Raw genomic sequence first — 17,886 nt, 5'->3', positions numbered from 1 at the left:
TAAGCTGTCGTTCAGCCCCAGTGAGCCTACTGATCCTGCTCCATGCCACCCCCTCCTGGGATAGCATGCTAGTTTTTGACCACAGGATAAACTGGATCAGAGCAAAACCCAACCCAGCTAAAACACAACTTTTTCCAGGGTTAGTTTTTAAGCTGGTTCATTTCCTACTCCATATTGCCATGTGGCTGCACAAGCTCTCAGGACAGGGCAGAAATGAATGGCAGGGGTAGATGGGGCAGCTTCTTCAGAGCCACCACCACCACCTGTGTGTCCTTTGTGTCTCGTTGGCACCAACTTTTGAAGAACTGCAGGCTTTGGTACCTGAGCAGCGAGATCTAGAACTATCTGCATGACAGAGCCTCCAAGGAGGGCTATGAAGATGGTGAAGGGTCTGGAGGGGGAGATGTGTGAGGAGCAGCTGAGGTCCATGGGTTTGTTCAGCCCAGGTTATTCTATTATTTAATGTGTCTGTGTGCCAGTGTGTAGACAGAATGCGTGAGCAGGTCCTTCAAGAAGAACCTGAAATTTGATTTCTTGTTTCTAGATACCAACAGTCTACAGAATACACCAATTTTCAGACTCTGTAAATCTTGAGGATAAGCAGGGTAGACATCACTATGCCTCTTCTAGCCAGGTTCTGAAAGTAAGCACAAAATACCCTGGATTGTGGTGGAACATGATTCCAACAGAATATCAGAGAACCATCCAACAGCCATTGGAACTCCTCAGTGGTTGAATCCAACTTCTTAGCAGTAAATAGCTGAAAAAATCCAAACTGCCAACACTAAGATGCCACTAGACCTGCCTGGAAAACAAGGCTCCTTTGCAGCCAGGGTACCTCAAGGGTCACGTAGGCACACTGAGCAGGGCTTTCACGATCACAGTTATGATCTAAGCACTTAAATTCTACTTTCTTCTTCGGATCTATTTTAACTTAAAAAGAACCAACATACTCTCCCTCTGAAGATAATGCCTTCAGATTCTTAACAGCTACTGAGCAGAAGCTGTGGCATGGTCAACTTGTTTTGGTACAAATAAAAGATAAGCTTATGGCTATAAACCCTCTTCCAGCTTAATCAGAGTATATAGATGCTATAGATGAGCCCTAATCCTACACTGCCAGAAGGATGATGGTTTTCTTTTGAAGTTTCTAGTTCACACTTCTAGGCTCATCAAGAGATTTTCAGATTTGTAAAGAACGAGTTTGGTATCAATGCAGACAGCTCGGAGAAATCCTGAGTTTTAAAGCTTCTTGTACTCTATCCTGTATTTTACTCCTTGATTTTCCCCTTTAGCTAGATTCTTCAGAGTTTTGAAGTCAATGCTTTTCCCATTAGTCTGATTCATATGTGGTTAACACTGTGAAAATCAATTAACAGATCAACTCAAAGTCAACTCCATTTTCAGTTAAGGGACTTGGTCCAATTCAGTATTTCCAATAAATTTCCTTCCCAAAACAAGCACAAACACGCTGTTCAGCTCAAATCCCAAAGCAGGACATGCGAGCAGATTGGATTTGCTGCATTCCTTGGTGTTCGGAGAAATAAGGCTCTTTCAGATCTGTGGTGACTTCCCAACATGACCATGGTTACTGGAGGACAGCCTGCCACTCTGACATTTAAATCTAAAATCTGATGTACTTAGGTCATAACATAATCACCTCCTCCTCCTTGGCTACTCCAGCTAAACCTCTCCCTTTTACTCATCTCATTAGTAACCAGCTTTGTGTTTACAAAGCAATAGTAAACATAGTTATCCATTGTCAAGGCAGAAAAATAATAATAAAAATCTCTTGAATACAAGGTCATAGTTTCATCCACCGACCTTAAAAACAGATAAGGACATTTGAAACTGTCGTAATAATTACCTTATTGGTAAAACTCCCTCTGAATTCAGTGGCATAAGGTGACCACTGTCCAAGCAGGGTGCAATCCAAAGTTCCCGTTGCACAGCCAAGGAAAGCAGCAGCTCTGAAGCCCCTGAGCTGCCTGTTCCTGCACAGGCTCCCTCAAGTGCGTATGAAGAACCCAACCAATTTCACTGCCACGCTCCATTACTGTACAGATATTCCTGCATTGCCCTGAAAGCATCATCTCAATTTTGAAATGACAATGCCAGCATCTATTCTTTGTCTGTTTGGCATATTTGGAATTTCTGAGGATTAATTTTTTTTCAACAATCAACTGACAACAGCCAACTGACTGCTCTCCATGCAAAATACTTTGGCCAACGAGTACAAGTCTGGTTGCAGTTCTGAGGATAATATTTAAAAGTTAGTCAGCTTAGCCTTAAAGGAAACCTGACGGTTTTTTTCCTGAAAGCAATACGCTTTCTTCTTTTCTTGGCCTAGAACATAGACATTGCCCAAATTTTATTCATGTCTGCAACACATCTGCTATGTGTATCTAAATGGAGTCTTGAGCTCAATCAGCTGTGTCCGACTGCTTGGCTACAATCTTGGATGCATTGTGTGTTCCTGAATCCAAGGGTTATTAATAAAAGACACTTGTGGCATTTTTTTTTTCTTTCTTTTTTTTTCCCACTTCCCCATGTTTAAGCATACACATTTCGTATCTTCCACCTGACAACTCCTTTCACGAGTTCAGTCTGTCCCATTGACACAGTCTGCAGAATGAAGCGAGCCACAGCAGCTCTCAGTACATGACTTTTCGTTACCTACATGAAGAAGGATCTCTCAGGAAGCAAAACCTTGTACCCTCCTCTCCAAGGAAAAGCCAGTGGTTTCTTTACCTCAAACTGATTGTCATGGAAATCTAATCCTTTTTCTTTTTTTTCCCCTTAAACTCTTCCCTGAGGTCTCATTAGAGAATGAGTGCCCACTGCCTACAACAGATAAGTCATTTCACACCAGCCCACATTTCCTGGCTTCTCTAAGTTGACTTCCACATTTGCTGAAGCTCTCCTCTGCTGTCCCTATGCTGGCACTAGCAGGTGTGGATGCAGGTCTGGGATCTGATCTGGCCAAAGCTGGGGACTTTTTGAGGGGGAGAAAGGGAAAAAATTGTCCAAGTGATGCTCCAGTCTGACACGCCAAACTTGCAATACAGCCAGCCAAGGGACTTGAAAAACACTGAGAGAGGCTTTAAACATTTACTGAATGAATTGGAGTTGGCTAGAGACCATAAATCCCTTGTTGCCCGGTTCTGTGAGTCAGCCATTCATAATTTTTATGCTTATGGAAATTTATATACTGAGGGGTTTATAAAGCAACCGTGCTCCTGCAGCAAGATGAAGCCTTCAGCTTGCTGAGGGAAGGCTCTGGCTCATTCCTCGGACCCAGGATGAGGCTGCTGCCCTCCTCTTGGTTTCCAGAGCCCAAAGTTTTCCAGAAGTTGTTTTTAAGCCTGCTGCATCCCTCAGCAGAGGGTTATTTCTGTCCCTGGGTGTTTACACCTTTTGCCACCGCCTGGTAACCCAATCTTTATAAATCGCACACATGCTTCCAGAGAAGGTGGTTGGGAATAAACAGCTAAAAACACACTTTCAGCAGAATTATGTCACAGTTTGTGGCCGCCCGGTCCTCACACGTCCCAACCCTGCCCTGCCTGTGCCCGCGGGGCCGGCCTCCCGGCGGGCGGGGAGGAGGAGGAGGAGGAGGAGGAGGAGGAGGAGGAAGGTGCCGCCTTCCTCCACGTCATTTCGAGGAAGAGGACAGCCCTCGGGGCCGGACAGGCGGCAGGAAAGAGAAAGCGAAAGGCAGAGGGACAGGGACAGGGAAAAAGACAGGGACGGAGGAGGCGCGGGGGGCTCGGCGCTGCGCGGGACCCGGCTCCCCTCAGGTACCCGCGGCCGCCCCACAGCGCCGGGGCCCGGCTGCCGCCGAGCTCCGTCCCTCGGTGGGCCGGGGAGGAAGGCAAACCCCGGCCTCAGGGCTGGGCTGCCCCTTGTTCTCCTTCTCCCTGAGCTCCAGGGGAGGTGGGTGAGGCTGGCTGCCGGGGGGGAGAACCCCCCGGAGGCGTGGGGGTGCGCCTCAGTTACCTCACTTCACTTCATCCGACCCTAACCTGAGGGTTACACCTCGGTAAATGTTGGTTTCGGAGCACAGAACAGACTGGGACCCTTGGTGGCTAAACGAAGGTGGCCTCAGCTTCCAGCCTCCAGCAGGTGCTGTGGTATTACACAAGCACTGGGCGCAGGATTTGGGGTTATGAGCGTTAAGCGGGGTCAGGGCGCTGGTGCCCACCCGCACTGGCATTTTTGGGATGTTGTGGGCACCGTCAGCACCCATGGTGCAAAGTCCTGGTGCTTCCCTGGCCTAGGTTTGCTTGAGAACTGGTGTGCCTTCATGTCTGTCTATCTGCAGATAAATGGTCTGTGATCGTCTCTAAATTCCTTCTCATATGCCCCCACGAAATCTTGTGGCAACAGGTTCCAGGTGTTACGCTATCAGCTCTGAAAAAAAAATAAAGAAAAAAGGGTATTTTCATGTGCTTTAAGCAGATTTAAGTGTTACACCCCTTAATCACAGAGCATGCGTAACATTATATGTTTTAGTAACACCATATGGAGCAGAAAGGTAACACAAGTTTCAGTCCTGAAACTTAAGTTGTGCAATATAGAATTCTTCATGTGCATCTCTAGTTTCTAGGTGTAGTGAGGAAGGAGGCTTCAGATACCCAATATATATAATTTTTTCTTTCTTTCTTTTTTTTTTTTATTTTAAATTTATTTAAAAGTTGTATCATTTTATCCCAGCAGAGCTTACGGTATTTCATTGTGGACTATTTGCTACAAAAAGAGCCAATACATACAATTATTGTAATTGTTTTTTCTGTTCCCTCAGGTTTCAATGGATTTATCACTGCTGCCTTTAAAAGATAACGGTTTTGTAAGTATTTCCTGATGTGTTACCTGGTAAAGTCTGTATTTGATAATAGGATCTCTGAACGGAGATTTGTGCCTGGACTGCTAAGACAGTGCTTCTTAAACTTCTTGTCTCACCTTCTTCCATCCTTTAATACTTTGGACATTCCTCGTCCTCTCCATCCCCACTTTAATAACATCTGAAATTCCAGATGTCAGTGTCCAATATAAATCTTTCCGCAAACCTCATACCTCAGGGCTTCCCTTTCTCTTTCTTTCCTAACTGGCTCTTGTCTCCATAGGGAGAGTCCCGTTCCAAAGTGTCTGCATTACAGACTGTTAGAATTTCCTTGTCCTGCCTCGTCTGCTCATCTGTTTCCATGGAGGTTTCTTAGGGGAATTTCCTTTTTCCTGGTGCCTCCCTTCATCCAGTTCTTGCAGCATGGCAAGTGGTTTGGATGGGACTTTCCCTTGGATTTCTTGTGTTCTCTTGGTATTTTTTTCTTTCTTTGAGGTTGAAAACTGTTGCAGTTGAGCATTTTCCATAACAAAGCATTTTCCATAACAAACAGGCATCCTTTCTTATCATTTTACAGCTGTTGAACGTGCATCATTCTGCAATCCTGCACTCAGTCCCTTGAGAGAAGGAATTTTTTTCCGGTTCTAAGTTATACGCAGATGGGGATTTCCCTGTTGCTTAATAGGCATTTGAAACTGGACAAAGTTGTGGAAAAAAGAATATTTTATGTTTTATTGCTTTTCGGAAAAAAACAGAATTAGCAAGAGAATTAACTAGATTATCTAACAGGCCTTTTCCATGTCTAAATTTCATGGTTCACATTCAAGTTTTATGTAATCTTAAGTAAAAGGGAGGGATTGTTTCAGCAGGTCTCTTTGGATTTTTTTTTTCTTTTCTGCAGAATATTGCAGTCATAGAAACAAAACAGAACAGAGAATATGGGCTCTATCCCATTGTAATTTCCCCGTGCTTCTGAACTTCTGCCCTGAAGGACTTAAAATCTAAAATTCCTCTTTTATTGCCTTTCCCACCTGATGTTACCATTCATTGTCTAACCTGCCTGAGCTTGGAAACATCCCATTTTGCATTTTTTTTTCTCTTTAGGCTTGTATATTCTTTTCATATCTTCTTAGAGAAACTGCTGAGAAAGCTTACAGATAAACCTTTGCAGGTTTGGGGGGGCTTAACTCCTTGTGGAAGAACATACTTTTATGATTTATTAAAATATTAGCCTGTGAATATTTTCAGTTGGATAATTAGAAAATGATGAGTACTGACCAGTTGCTGTTTTCTTATTTTCTTAGATTTTTGTCCTGTCCAGCCAATTAAAGTAGTTCACCAATTTAGACTAATTGTCTGAATGTGTTTTTTTTTTTTTTAAATAAAGTGGCATATGCTATCGTGTGGCATGAGGATACTAGAAAGACTTAATTAGGAAGTATAGTGGGTTTCTCAAAATGTCTGACTTGCCACGTATCTTGCCTGCACAACTGGAGAAAAACAGGAAATGGGCATACAGACAAAAAGCATTGGACTTTCACTAATGCCCACATTGCAAACTACCGTTGCAAAATGTATTGTCCACCCACAAAGGGTTATTTATTTAAATCCTGAAGACTAATTTGAATTGTTTAGGGTGTCTCAGTTGTTCCCTAATAGGGAAGTAAAATTTTTCTTTTCTTTTCTCTCCAGCATCTGACAACTCCTGATCCTCCTGACACGTCCAAAGATGAGATGGAAAGTCTTAAACAAGAACTGGAGAAATGGAAGGCAAGTTCTATAAAGTGTATAGAATCATGGAAATTAGCTCAAAGATACTTCGAAGACCATTAGTTCACCCTTCTAAATCCAAATCAGCTCTCCCCCTATCATAACCGATGTTTGTCTGACTTGCTCTCTGTTCTTTAATGGTACATACATGCTTTTGTTAATCTTAGTGGTAACTAAACTTGTACGTCTAAAAGAAATATTTATCCAAAGCATTAAAATAAATAAATAAATATAAAGGGCTTAGCTAAAGTTTTGTTTGTTCTTGTAGGGAAAAAAAAATTCTAAGAGTCTTTTTCTTTTTATCATCCAGGAAAGACTTGAAAAAGCTGAAAAATTAAAAGCTAACCTTCAAGTTTGTAAATTAAGTGCTGACGAAGAATATGTTAAACAACAGGATGAGCTGAGAACGCTAAAGGAGCTTGAACGGAACCTTCATAAAGAGAGTATTATGTCTAGGGACACCCACGAGGTATGGAGAAGGCTTACAGCTCTCAGTATTTGGGGAATTGCGAGGGAGGTTTTGGTTAGAGAAGATAAGAGTAGGATTTCCTTTCCAGTTTAAACAGCTTCACCACTTTGCAGACTGTAAGACTAGGCTATTTTACACACAGTTTTTCAATGGCAGATTAAGAACTGGTACAATAAAATAAAACTTACAGTAATGTTGGAAGAGTGAAGGCAGAACTGAGACCTATCTTGTGTAGAAAACGAAGGCAGGCAAAACCACTCTGCTGAGATTCTCCACCAAGAGGTAAGTTTCAGTTTTGTGTGATAAAGAGAGAATTGAATGGGTTGTTTCCACTGCTTCCTCAGATCCCAGCACCTGGTAGATGTTAAAGCACCCAAGGGAATAGCATTTCTTAAGTGACAATAAGCTGGTTTCAGCCAGAAGTTGTCTGAAGATGGCTCTTCTTTCTAGAAATAATTGGTGTGTTACTTCAAAGTGCTGTGTAGTCATTGGTGCAGTAACAGGAGAATTTTCTGTAGGCTGTTGAGGTTCTTTCAGTGAAGTTTTGTTTGGCCTGAGAATTGCTGATGAGAAATTAAGGCTTCAATATCGCAAACTACTAAAATATAATTAGTAGGTTAAGTGTAATAATTGAAAGCTGAAACAGTTTCTGCTGTCTACAGATTTTGCTGGAATATCTTCTATGTGTTTAATTTTGCATTTAATATTTTTGTGCTGCAGAAAGAACTTTTTATACTAAAGCAAGAAAACAGCAAACTGAAGAAAGAGATTGAAAAGCTCAAAGAAGACCTTGCAGAATGTAATTCAGAGCTTTCATGGGATAGTAAGGTAAGGTTTGAAGTACTTTGCAGTTTTTCTTTTGGAAGGGCACATTTTTATTTTGCCAGTTCTAGACCATCGGGGCCAAGTTGTTCAGCAACCTTTACTGATATCAATGTAAAATACAGTTTGAAGCTTTATTTTCCTATTTTGTCTGGCAAGATAATGGGAAGAAGGTTAAGGATATGGAAACAAGTACAAGTGTGTGAGATGCTGAAAACGTGAGAAGAATGAAGAAAAGCAGAAAATGGTTAAATGGAAGACACTGGAGTAAAAAAATCACATAGCTTTGCTAATTTTCAAGTACTTGCATTTTATATTTCTTGGGTAAGAGGATGGAAGGAAAAATGTGTCCATTGGCAGTAGAGGGAACAGAAAGCAAACAGACTCCTAGATAAGATGCTGGTTTTGAAGATACGTGGCAGGAATGCCTCTATTGCTCTGGCTATTTTATCTTGACACAATATTTTTCTTCTACACAGGATTTTATTTTGAAACAGTTATGTAAATGGGGAAAAAAGAGATATCTAAAACTCCCTCAGATCTATTAAAGCAGCTTTTCCTAACCAACATTTCCATGAACATTTACATCTGTGGTAGTTATAAAATACATAGATATTTATGTCTTTATTATTATGATGGTAACATACAAGGCAGTTTATTTGCAGATTTAACATTTCTGTAGAGCAGTGATGCAAGTGGGAAAAAGTAAGTGGTACCATGAATGACTCTGATACTGGAATTTTACAGATTTCACGTACCAAAAGTTTTCTAATCCTACAGATAGGAACACCTGTAGATTTCAACTGAATTTTTGCTGCATAGGGTCAAGTCCAAGTTCAACCAAAGTTAACCAAAGGAAAAAATAAAAAAACAAACCTGAACGCATGGACAAGAATTTGAGGAATAGACATGTGCAACAAGTCAGTTAGTTAGCAGTTATACGTGTGTTACCAGCTGTGACTTCAATCTGTGTGACTGTTGAACTTGAAAAATACGTGTATATGGCAACTCAAGACTCTACTGTTCATTTTTCTGTTAGGCAATAATTACATATGTGTTTTTTTTTCTCTATCTTCATTCTGAAATATTAGATTGAAAAAAAGATAGCAGACATGAAAGTGGAGTTCACTCACATGGAAGACACGAAGGATGATTTTCCAGATACCAATACTCGCTGTGTTTTTTCTGTAACATCAAAAATCCCATTCAAACTGAATCAAAACCAGGCACTGCTTGCTTTTGAAGATGCGGAAGGTATGATGCATGTTTTAAATATAAAAAATTAATGTCTCTGGTGTCTTTCATTACCAAAGGGAAAAGTTTTACATAAACATTTAGGAAAAAACGCCTCAGCAACAGCCAAAGAAGAGTACACATGGAACTTTTCACTGTTCTGATGCCAGTCATTAGCAAAAAATTCTTCCACACGCTCTGCATGCGTGTTTGATAACAGCATTTCTGCTATCACCTAATACAAACAACACTTTGTGTCTGAAATTGGGAATATGTTTCTACCTCAGTTTTGTTAAGCACAATTCAATTTGTTTTGACAGCAGAATTTGATTACTTTCTTTACTCTGGGCAGTACTTCATTCTGACAGGAGTTACTCTGGTTAAGTCTACATGCATCAGATGCTGGGTAGATGTGAGATGATAGAGGGATGGTGCAGTCTGCAAGTTACCTGCTTGCCACCGAGATGCCTGCTGCTTGGCCTGCAGTCTGCCTGGGCTAGTTAGCGTGGTGGCTAACTCAGCTGTGCAAGTATATTGCAGATGTGAAGCTGGTGTCTGATTCATTTATTGCAGCTAAAATCTAACATTCCTAATAGGCATTCTCTACAGCTGGCAATGATGTGCTTTTTATCCATGGATCTTTAAATAAAATACAGAAAGGCTAGTATTAATATTTGACACAGTGAGAGCATCTTTTGACAGCGTCTTTTATTCTAAAGGTAGTCAACAGCTAAAATATGGTACTATAACTGGTGAGATTTAACAGACATCGACATGCCTGAAGATGTAGATAATGGGATATGGTTGCCAAACTTACTCATTTCTTACTTACTGATGTAAAAAGAGCTTTTTGCTTAAGAGACTGAGGAATAGTCATGTTTTTATAACGATTAAACTGAAAACTTGTTATTTTCCTCAGTTGCCCAGAGACTGATAAAAATGGGTAAGCATTCTCTGCACCTGGACAGAAAAACAACAGATGTGAAAGCAGTGCCTTTTACACTTGGAATGGGAATCAAATTTGAGGTAATTAACTAAAATATAAAACTTTAAAGATATACACTTGCACTACGTAAAAGACTTTATGTTCAGTCTTGTGGGTGTTTTCAATCACAAAATGCACGCGTTATTTTTGTTAGCTCCACATCACTATTTCTGGAAAGAAGATTGATGTTTCAGAAATACCTGAGCTATCAATTCCTGATGACTGGGTGAGAGACAAATTAGAGCTGAATTTCTACAAATCTGAACACGGAGGAGGAGAAGTAGAAAATGTAAAATATGACAAGAAGTCTAGAACAGCTGTTATTACATTCCTCAAACCTGGAGGTATAGTATGTAATAATTTTGTTAGCTGGATGTGCAGGCTGTCTGATCTGTTTCCTTTCCCTTATGTTCTGTGTTAATTTAACCAGTGAATGCAGATAATCCTTCCCTCCTGGGAAGCTCTCCTTCCCAGAGAGTTAAGTAGATCAGGAAAAGATGTGGTTTCACACACATATCTGTAAATATTGTGTTACTTCATCGCATTCTTTTTGATCAATCATGACCTGACATGTAGCTTTTCAGCTTTGTTTCTATTTTAGCTTTGTCAAAAACTTTTTTTTTTTCCTTTGCATTGCTAGACGCATATTGTGAAGAGAAAGTTAGGAAAATGTGTTTGATTTTTAGCTCTTGTTTCATGACAATAAACTCAGAGAAGCATTCAGTTTGCCCAACTCTAGGCATTTTGGTTTAAGTATATGAAATTCTAAAAAGGTTGGTGGAGCCGCATCTATTTCGAGCAGCTACTTTAGAATTATTTCAGAAGCTTTTGTGGGTATTTACTGATCTTGCTTTTTTGGAAATGCCAAATGAACTTTTTTCAATTTGTATACGAAGAATTTGCAAGTGCTGTCACATACTAGTTCCTAAATCCAAATAAGGAAGATTAGTCTGCTCTTTGATATGCTTACAAAATGCATTTGAGGTTATATTACTGTTATCCCTCTTTTTCTCTGTTTCCATTACAGCAGCAAATGGCTTTGTGAGAAGTACTAAATGTCCTTTCTCTGTAAATGGAAGGCACTACAGGCTTCATGTGTCTCCAAGCACCAACGTACACTTGGAAAAGCTTCAGGTAAAAAAATCTATTTCAGGCTACTCCTTAAACAGAGCAGGTACGTGGGAAACAGGAGATATGGGCAGAATTTTCAGTTCTGAGGACTGCAGAAATTTTTCTGTACGCAGTTTTTGAATCCTAATAGCAAGTGTGCATCTGCACTGTGCTGCTGTGCTGATAATCCTATGTTTTGTAGTGCGAGAGCTATAATTTATTTTAAAAGGGCATGCATGTCTTTCTTTGATTAAATTATATCATTACTTACCATAATATCTGTGCCAGGCAGGAGGCAGATACTGAATTGTTTGTGAAGTATATTATTAGTAGGCACAACGTTTTTCCATGTCACAAAGCACTGTCAATGTTCAGCCCTAATGAGAGGCCTTGTTGATAATCTCAGGAGAGATCCTTGTTCTATGAAACACTTGCTCATTCATTTTTTTTTTTCATTCAGTTGTTTGACCCAAATAGTAACTTCTTTTCCTTTAACACTAGTCTGCTTGCTCATGATATTCTCACTGAAATTGTCTTTTACTTTGTATGAATAGATTATAATCAAGCCAGTGCTGTGTATATAATCAGGCCTTTATAATTAAAGCATCGACTAGAGTTTGTGCACTTAAGAGATCTGACATTCTTTGCAGATGTGTGTCATGTATCAGCATTGATTTTGGTGGAGTGATACAGTCTATAACCATTAGAGATCCCCCAAACCAGTGTGTGCATTAAGGAGTGTGGGACAAACCAGTTAGGGAGGCTGGGCACAATTTCTATTAAACTTAGCGCTGTATGGTAAAGTTCAGAACTGTTGTTATTTTCAGTGACAGATACATAGCACATTGACCAAAATCTTAAAAGGTAATCAAAGATCCTAGCCATAGCTGATAGAGAATATGTTTATTTCCAGTATCCGTCAGTTCCTTTAGATGTACTTGTGACAGCTGATGCATAATGCAACTTTCTCTTTCTGTCTTAAATAGCTCTATGCTGGGATTTCTAAGAATTCCATCCTGCTGAAAGGAATTGCAGAGACTGAAGATGACGAGGAAAGCATACAGGACATGATTGAAATTCATTTTCAAAAGCCTAGTAATGGTGGTGGAGAAACAGAGAGAATCAAATATGTATCAAAAGGAGCTACATGGGTCTGCTTTGAGGAGGAGGCTTAGAATGCCAAATGGAAAATGGGAGATCAAACTCATGAAGTTCAGACTTCTTGTTTCATCTGAGACGCAGGAAGTTACACCAACACTTCTTGTAGAATTGTGCGTAAATGTTCAGAAATTTATATCTGAAAGAGGAACTGCCTGTCTTTCTGATTTAATGGCACAGACTTTGCATAGAAATTTGGTAAAATGTACTGCTTTGTGTTCCAGATGTTCCTGATTAAAGTCAAGGAAAAAGCCCTTACCAGCACATAAAACTTAATCTAAGATTTGCGTTTTGGAAACCTGTGTAATTTTACTGATTGGAAAAAAAAAATACTGCTTTTAGCTGTCAAAATGCTATTACTTCCTTGATACTTCCTGTAGGATCTGATCCAACTGCTATTGAGCGTCTCATAAATTAATAGCCTGGTTTATTGTTTAATATTTGTTTCTACAATTACATTTTTGTTCCTTATTTTTCAAATTGAAAATACTACAGTGAAGACTTCACATGATTCTTTAAAACAGATTTCTTTGTAACAGTGCTGGATTAAAAAATCTGATGCTGAACACTGGGTCTGAGGAATTTATTTAGTTGCATGTGACTGGCCAGGCTGCCAGCTCTGTGAGGGTGTGTATTAGACGGGTCATTTGAAAAAGGCATATAGATTTTAGGAAAAAATAATTTTTCAGCATGTAAAATCCCTCTTTTGTTTCCAGTTTATCCTTTCAGATAGGCCTGGCCTTGGGCGCCACCAGGAATGGGGCAGCCTGGGCCAGGGCCTCACCTCTGAGTAAAGACTTATATCTCCTTCTTATATTTGATCTAAACCTGCTCTCTGTTGCCTTAAAGCTTTTACCCCTGCTCCTATCCCTGCACTTCACCACTCTCCCCAGCTTTCCTATAGCCCCCCTGAGGTACTGGAAGGCCACTCTAACTTCCTTCTGTAGTATTTGACATCTTAGTATGCAGAAAAAAATCACTTTAAGGGAAGCACTGCAAATATATCTCAGGTGGAATTCTGAGAGAAACTTTTAATAGACAACGAATACATACAGGATACTAAAGGACTCCTAGCACCACAGCTGACTGCATTTGCTGTTGGGAGAGATACGTGTGACTGCAGCTCCTCTTACTGTTCAGTGCATGCAAAGGCAGGGCTTGATTACCTACCTGATAACTATGATATAGGAAAAAAAAAAAAAAAAAAAAGGAAAAAGGAATGATTTGTTTATGGGAATTGTGTGCTTTTGCCTTTAACAGCCCTAAAATATTGATGAGATCAAACGCCTTAAAAAGGGAAGAGGAGGAAAAACTTGATGAAGACTGTCAGTAATTATAACCATAGCTCATGATAAATGTTGAGAAAGAAGTCCTTGAAAAAGGAAAACATTTAAAATTCTCCTGCGGTCTCGCTGCGTGTGGGAGAAGTGCGAAGAAGCAGGCTTTAAGCACACAAAACCAAGATGAGATTTTAATTAACATTCTAAGGCGTTTGTTCAATTTTCTCACTGACGAATCGATAGAAAGTTTACTTTACAGCACCAACCGGGCCACGTAAAGGCTGGAACACGGGTTTAGTGCTGAAAACGGAACAGAAAACGGAACATTTCAGCCACGTCGCTGCCACAGGGCACTGCCCCTCTGCGTCCCCCTGACAGGAATCCACCCTCGGCCGCCCTCAGGGGGAAGGGGCCGGCCCTCCCGGCGCCCGCCCATCGCTTTCTCTTTCGTTTCCCCGGTCCAACACCACCGATGACCGGGGACAGCCGCCTCTAAAGGCCACCGGGGGCCGGCACAGCGACGGCCATGGCAAGTGGCAGCGGCGGCAGGGCCGGAGGGGCCGCCCGGGGGGGGGGGGGGGCGCGAAATGGCGGCGGGGCGCCCTGAGGCAGGGGCAAGGGCGCGGGGCTGGCGGCGGGTGGTAGCGCTCCGCCGGGCCCCCGGCTACGGCCGGAGGGGCTTGGGGCGGGTGGGTGCCACCCTGAGGGGTCCTGAGGTGGGGTAGGACAGCCGGAGGGGTCGTGGGGCAGCCCGGGTACCCCCCTCAGGGTGCCGGCTTCGTGCCCGTGTGGCCCCGCAGCAGGCACCGGGCGTGTACGTGCCTCAGAATCGATTCGGCGTAAATCCCACCAACCCCCCCTGCTTTTTCGTCGTGTTTTTATTATTATTATTTTTTCTTGTTCCGAAGAGCCAGCTGGCAAGGTGTGGGGGCTGTCTGGCAGCTTGGAGCGGCCCCGGCTGCGTGAGGCAGGAGAAAATCCTGCAGAAAACCTCGCCAGCCCCCGAAGCGCCCTGTTTGTATTCCCTCCGTGTTGTCTCCTTAGCGCAGGAACCTCCTGTTACATTAATAATTACCAACATAACCAAAGCGCCTAGCTCTTTATTGGGTCGGCTGGTAAAATCAGGCCTCTGAAGTGCCAGGAGGGCCACAATATTTTATACAGCCCGACTCCAGAAGAAACTTTGTAAGAGAAGCCCGAAGAATGCAGACTGAGGGATTGACCTGGCGTAGTGGCTCTGAATTTATCAGCAACTTGTTCCCATAAACCCTCCATGCAAACATACAAAACTGTTTTCTTTCTTCCAAAAAAAGTAAATGAACTGTTACAAAATTTCCTCAGTGTCCCACCGTTTATGGTAGTTCTGCCCTATTTGCAGTGAAATAATGCTGTTTGCTATTTCTGCCTAATAAGAGCGGAAAGAAAATACGCTTGCCTTAACGAGACATAGATGCAAATCCTATTTAGGGTGGGTTTCATGTTTGCAGTCCTGGGAGGTCTGGCTCTGATGGAAATCATGTGTGTAGTAGCCACTTTACGCACTGCGAGTCTCAGATGACTGGGATTATGTTCCTCCAATTTAACAAGGTTGTCCATTGAGTAAGTGGAGGGAGATGAGTCAGAGCATAATGCTGGATCCCAGCTCTCAGGGATTTAACAAGTAAGGACTGTCTGAATCTGGCCTTGCCACTCTGAAAAGAGAATGCTTATTGAACAGTACATGCAATTAACATTTTTCATTTTCTTTCAGTCCTGAATATTAGAGCAAACAATCATACCCGTGTGACACCGGGCCTTTCGTTTGGAAGCTGTTAAATTTAGTTTTAATTTTTATTGCGCTAACAAATGAGGATGCCGAGAGTGTGTAAATGACACATTTTTTACTGCACAGTAGCATAAAAGTGCCTGAGGGAGTCTGGTATTAGCTGAAATCAGAATCTGATTCAGCAGCCTTAGTTACCTATGAAACGGGCATCTTGTCTGACTAAAGTGAAGGGGAGTCACTGCAGCAGTCAGCGTGGGTGTTACAGTACCCCATTTCTCTATGTGCAGGACACGGGACGAGTGGCTAAATCTGCAAGGACAGTTGTCATCTCTGGTGTTCCAGACGGCGTTCTGAAGGATGATGTCATGAGTGACATACTGGTGATTCATTTCCAAAAGTCAAAGAACAATGGTGGAGATGTGGAGGACATAATATATCCAACAATGGAAAAAGGAGTTGCGTATGTAACTTTTGAAGATCAAGAAGGTATTGACTCTAATATGCTGTAGGAAATGTTCCCTCAGGAATTAACCCTAGAATGTTTACCCTAAACCAAATAAGTATAAATTGTTTACTGTTACTAGGATTTTATGTGTCTGGGAGACTAACACTTCTCTCTTAGTCAGAGTTTTAGGATTTTATTTCTGTTCAGTGAAGTCATGACTCTGAAGAGGCTTCGTGCAAAGTGTTTATTTTGTTTGTTTTTAGAAATAAATTTATACCATGCATAACATGATATTTGTAGTCAGGCCTTTTTTGGGGAATAAATACCTGACAATTAATGTTCTAAAAAGGCAGCCTTCCATCTCTCTCTCAGCACTTTTGACTAATGCATAAAATATTAGGCAAGAGTATTGAATCACCTGTGTATGTATGGGAAATTGTTAGGGAAAGCATCAAGAAAAAAACCACCCACAAAGTGTTCCACCATCAGACTGGTAATAATGCATTATCTTACTGCAGAACAAACAAGTAACAAGTGGCTTTCTCTGTAGTTGTAGAGAGTGTTCTAAAGAAGAATGAGCATCGACTAGAAGACAGGAGACTCTCCAGATACTACCCTTTGAAAGTAACTCCTTACTGCAAAAATGTAAGTTCATTCATTATTTATCTTGTTGTACCTCCTTTGCTATGTTAACCATTACTTAACTTTTCTCTAATTCAAAATTCTAGGTCTTCAGCTCTGTCACTTCTGTCCTCAATATGTCTGTTTTCAAAGATCAGTATGTTTTAGAAGATCTGATACAAGAACTTAAAAAGAAGAACACAGCTTTGAGCTTTGGCCCTCTGCAATCCAATGGACATATTTCTGTTCAAGGGTCATTTCCAGCAATCAAAATGCTAAGAGATTGCCTTTTATTAAAAGCAAAATCCCTTTCAGAGGACAAAAATGAAGAAAGGAAGTCCCATCAGAGACAGAAGAAGCAGCAGCAGCAGTGCAGACTTACCACAGATACAAATAATTTTGTTCATGATACAGAAGGGGAAAAGCAAGTGGTTGTTCTTGACACAGATATATATCTCTATATGAAGAACGTTCTTCCCAAGAAACTCCTAGCAAATACTGATGTTGTAATTTCCGACATCACGGATGGTGATATAACTACACTATATCTTCAGAAAGTTAGAAGTAGGCCCCATGCTGCACAGGTATTAGCATTCAAAGAGGAAATTGAACGTCAGTCTCTAAAACTTCACAACACTTTATGTAAAGAAAGGATATACCTTGAGGAGTACACCAGAGATGAAAAGCAGAAATATAAATTGATGTGTGAAACTCTAAAATCCCACTACCCTTCTGTTTTGGTTATTCCTTATGCTACTCACATTGATGTGATAGGAAATTCGTCTGAGGTTTTCGAATTTACAAGGGAAGTGAACAAAGAGGTTCAGAGCCTGTTTCAACACAGGTAGAAAGATAGCATTCATGTTATTCTACACATTGAGCTTCTAATAAACTGTACTGTTGCAGCCTGTGCACCTCAGTGTCACTTCAGATTTGCCTCATTTCTCCCATGCACGGCCTGGGCAGTCAGTAAACGAAGGTGAAGAAGCCCATTCCTCCCAAATCCTACATTAAGTTCAGAACAGGTAACAAATGATCTTCATATCAGTGAGGCCCCTTCTGTCCAGATCTTTCACAGAATCACAGAATTGTCTAGGTTGGAAGAGACCTCAAGATCATCGAGTCCAACCTCTGACCTAACACTAACAAGTCCTCCACTAAACCATATCACTAAGTTCAACATCTAAACGTCTTTTAAAGTCCTCCAGGCATGGTGACTCCACCACTTCCCTGAGCAGCCCATTCCAATGCCTAACCACCCTTTCAGTAAAGAAGTTCTTCCTAATATCCAACCAGTCCTATCCTTCCTTTTGTTTCCTGCGTTCTGGGCACATGTAATGCTCATTCTGTCTTGCTGTCAGGGAGTATATGATGAGAAAAGAATT

General features: G+C 41.3%; 2 protein-coding genes across 2 annotated transcripts; both read left to right on the top strand.

Annotated features, from left to right (window-relative positions):
• The first annotated feature begins 3,515 nt into the window (after positions 1-3,515).
• On the top strand, positions 3,516-12,956 carry NMI (N-myc and STAT interactor). Its single transcript, XM_032190073.1, has 10 exons — positions 3,516-3,800; positions 4,805-4,849; positions 6,536-6,613; positions 6,924-7,082; positions 7,803-7,910; positions 8,996-9,158; positions 10,057-10,163; positions 10,277-10,466; positions 11,150-11,256; positions 12,219-12,956. The coding sequence occupies exons 1-10, from the start codon at positions 3,516-3,518 to the stop codon at positions 12,405-12,407; spliced, it is 1,431 nt and encodes a 476-aa protein (XP_032045964.1). The 3' UTR covers positions 12,408-12,956.
• A 1,164-nt stretch (positions 12,957-14,120) lies between these two features.
• On the top strand, positions 14,121-17,609 carry RBM43 (RNA binding motif protein 43). The gene is made up of 4 exons (XM_032190222.1): positions 14,121-14,199; positions 15,723-15,921; positions 16,431-16,525; positions 16,609-17,609. The coding sequence occupies exons 1-4, from the start codon at positions 14,197-14,199 to the stop codon at positions 17,347-17,349; spliced, it is 1,038 nt and encodes a 345-aa protein (XP_032046113.1). The 5' UTR covers positions 14,121-14,196; the 3' UTR covers positions 17,350-17,609.
• Positions 17,610-17,886: the final 277 nt, after the last annotated feature.

Source organism: Aythya fuligula, chromosome 6 (genome assembly GCF_009819795.1).
Source record: "Aythya fuligula isolate bAytFul2 chromosome 6, bAytFul2.pri, whole genome shotgun sequence".
NCBI lineage: Eukaryota > Metazoa > Chordata > Aves > Anseriformes > Anatidae > Aythya > Aythya fuligula.
Note: the sequence above shows the minus strand (reverse complement) of the source record. Positions and strands in the feature narration are given on the sequence as shown.

Bases quoted from the DNA above. Each gene is read 5' to 3' on its own strand.
- RBM43 (XM_032190222.1), top strand. The intron at 15,922-16,430 runs GTATTGACTCTA...CTTTCTCTGTAG, and splicing joins AACTTTTGAAGATCAAGAAG to TTGTAGAGAGTGTTCTAAAG. The intron at 16,526-16,608 runs GTAAGTTCATTC...TCAAAATTCTAG, and splicing joins TAACTCCTTACTGCAAAAAT to GTCTTCAGCTCTGTCACTTC.
- NMI (XM_032190073.1), top strand. From the start codon at position 3,516: ATGTCACAGTTTGTGGCCGCCCGGTCCTCACACGTCCCAACCCTGCCC. The intron at 7,083-7,802 runs GTATGGAGAAGG...TTTGTGCTGCAG, and splicing joins TGTCTAGGGACACCCACGAG to AAAGAACTTTTTATACTAAA. The intron at 10,467-11,149 runs GTATAGTATGTA...TTTCCATTACAG, and splicing joins TACATTCCTCAAACCTGGAG to CAGCAAATGGCTTTGTGAGA.